Genomic DNA, 769 nt, shown 5'->3' on the forward strand with positions numbered 1-769 from the left:
AAGTCTGTCTTTAGTCCCCCCAATAGTGGAGATGGGCTGTGGTTCCAACTTGGAATGTAAATTTTAAACATATCATAAAATAAATGTCCATCATTTGATGACAGGTGGGATTTATGAACAACGGGCGAATCAAAGCTCTAGATATTGAGTGCTTCATTAACGGAGGGTGCACACTGGACGATTCGGAGCAGGTAGGTGCATCAGAAACCAGTATCCTTGATCATGAATAGAATGCAGAATTTCTGTATGAGTTTTCATGGAGACCATCTTTCCTTAAGTACCTACCAACTTCCACAAGCAGCTCAACTCTGCACTTGACTTTTAGAGAAAAGAAAATAATATGTTGTCCAATATATGTGAATATCTCCTTTTACTTTAGGTTATAGAATTTCTTATACTAAAGCTGGAAAATGCGTATAAAATCCAAAACCTCAGGTTCCGGGGCCGTGCATGCATGACAAATTTACCATCCAATACAGCCTTCCGCGGATTTGGCTTCCCACAAGGAACCCTGGTAACAGAAGCTTGTATCACAGCTGTGGCAGCCAAATGTGGCCTTCTGCCAGAAAAGGTAAGGTTGTAATCAAAGTTGCAACCAAGGTTGCTGAAGAATCAGGCAAGGTGTGGAACCAGCTACCCAAGGAAATACCCTCCAAGAACCACTCAAATGAGCCCTGGCTCAGAATTCAAGATAAATTCAGTTCCTAAAGGAACTCATCTCCCTCCCCTTGTCTTCCACCCTCCTTGTGCAAAGATTTCTTTCTTTCTT

At 42.0% G+C, this 769-nt stretch overlaps 1 protein-coding gene across 1 annotated transcript in view; it reads left to right on the plus strand.

Annotated features, from left to right (window-relative positions):
- Positions 1-769, plus strand: part of LOC109379198 (aldehyde oxidase 2-like) — a 110,991-nt gene that overhangs the window by 66,972 nt on the left and 43,250 nt on the right. Inside the window, exons 19-20 of the mRNA XM_019635608.1 lie at positions 105-191; positions 380-571. Of these exons, the coding sequence (XP_019491153.1) occupies positions 105-191; positions 380-571 (279 nt within the window). The remainder of the gene's footprint in view (positions 1-104; positions 192-379; positions 572-769) is intronic.

The sequence above is a fragment of the Hipposideros armiger genome, unplaced genomic scaffold (genome assembly GCF_001890085.2).
Source record: "Hipposideros armiger isolate ML-2016 unplaced genomic scaffold, ASM189008v1 scaffold_23, whole genome shotgun sequence".
In the NCBI taxonomy this organism is placed as follows: Eukaryota; Metazoa; Chordata; class Mammalia; order Chiroptera; family Hipposideridae; genus Hipposideros; species Hipposideros armiger.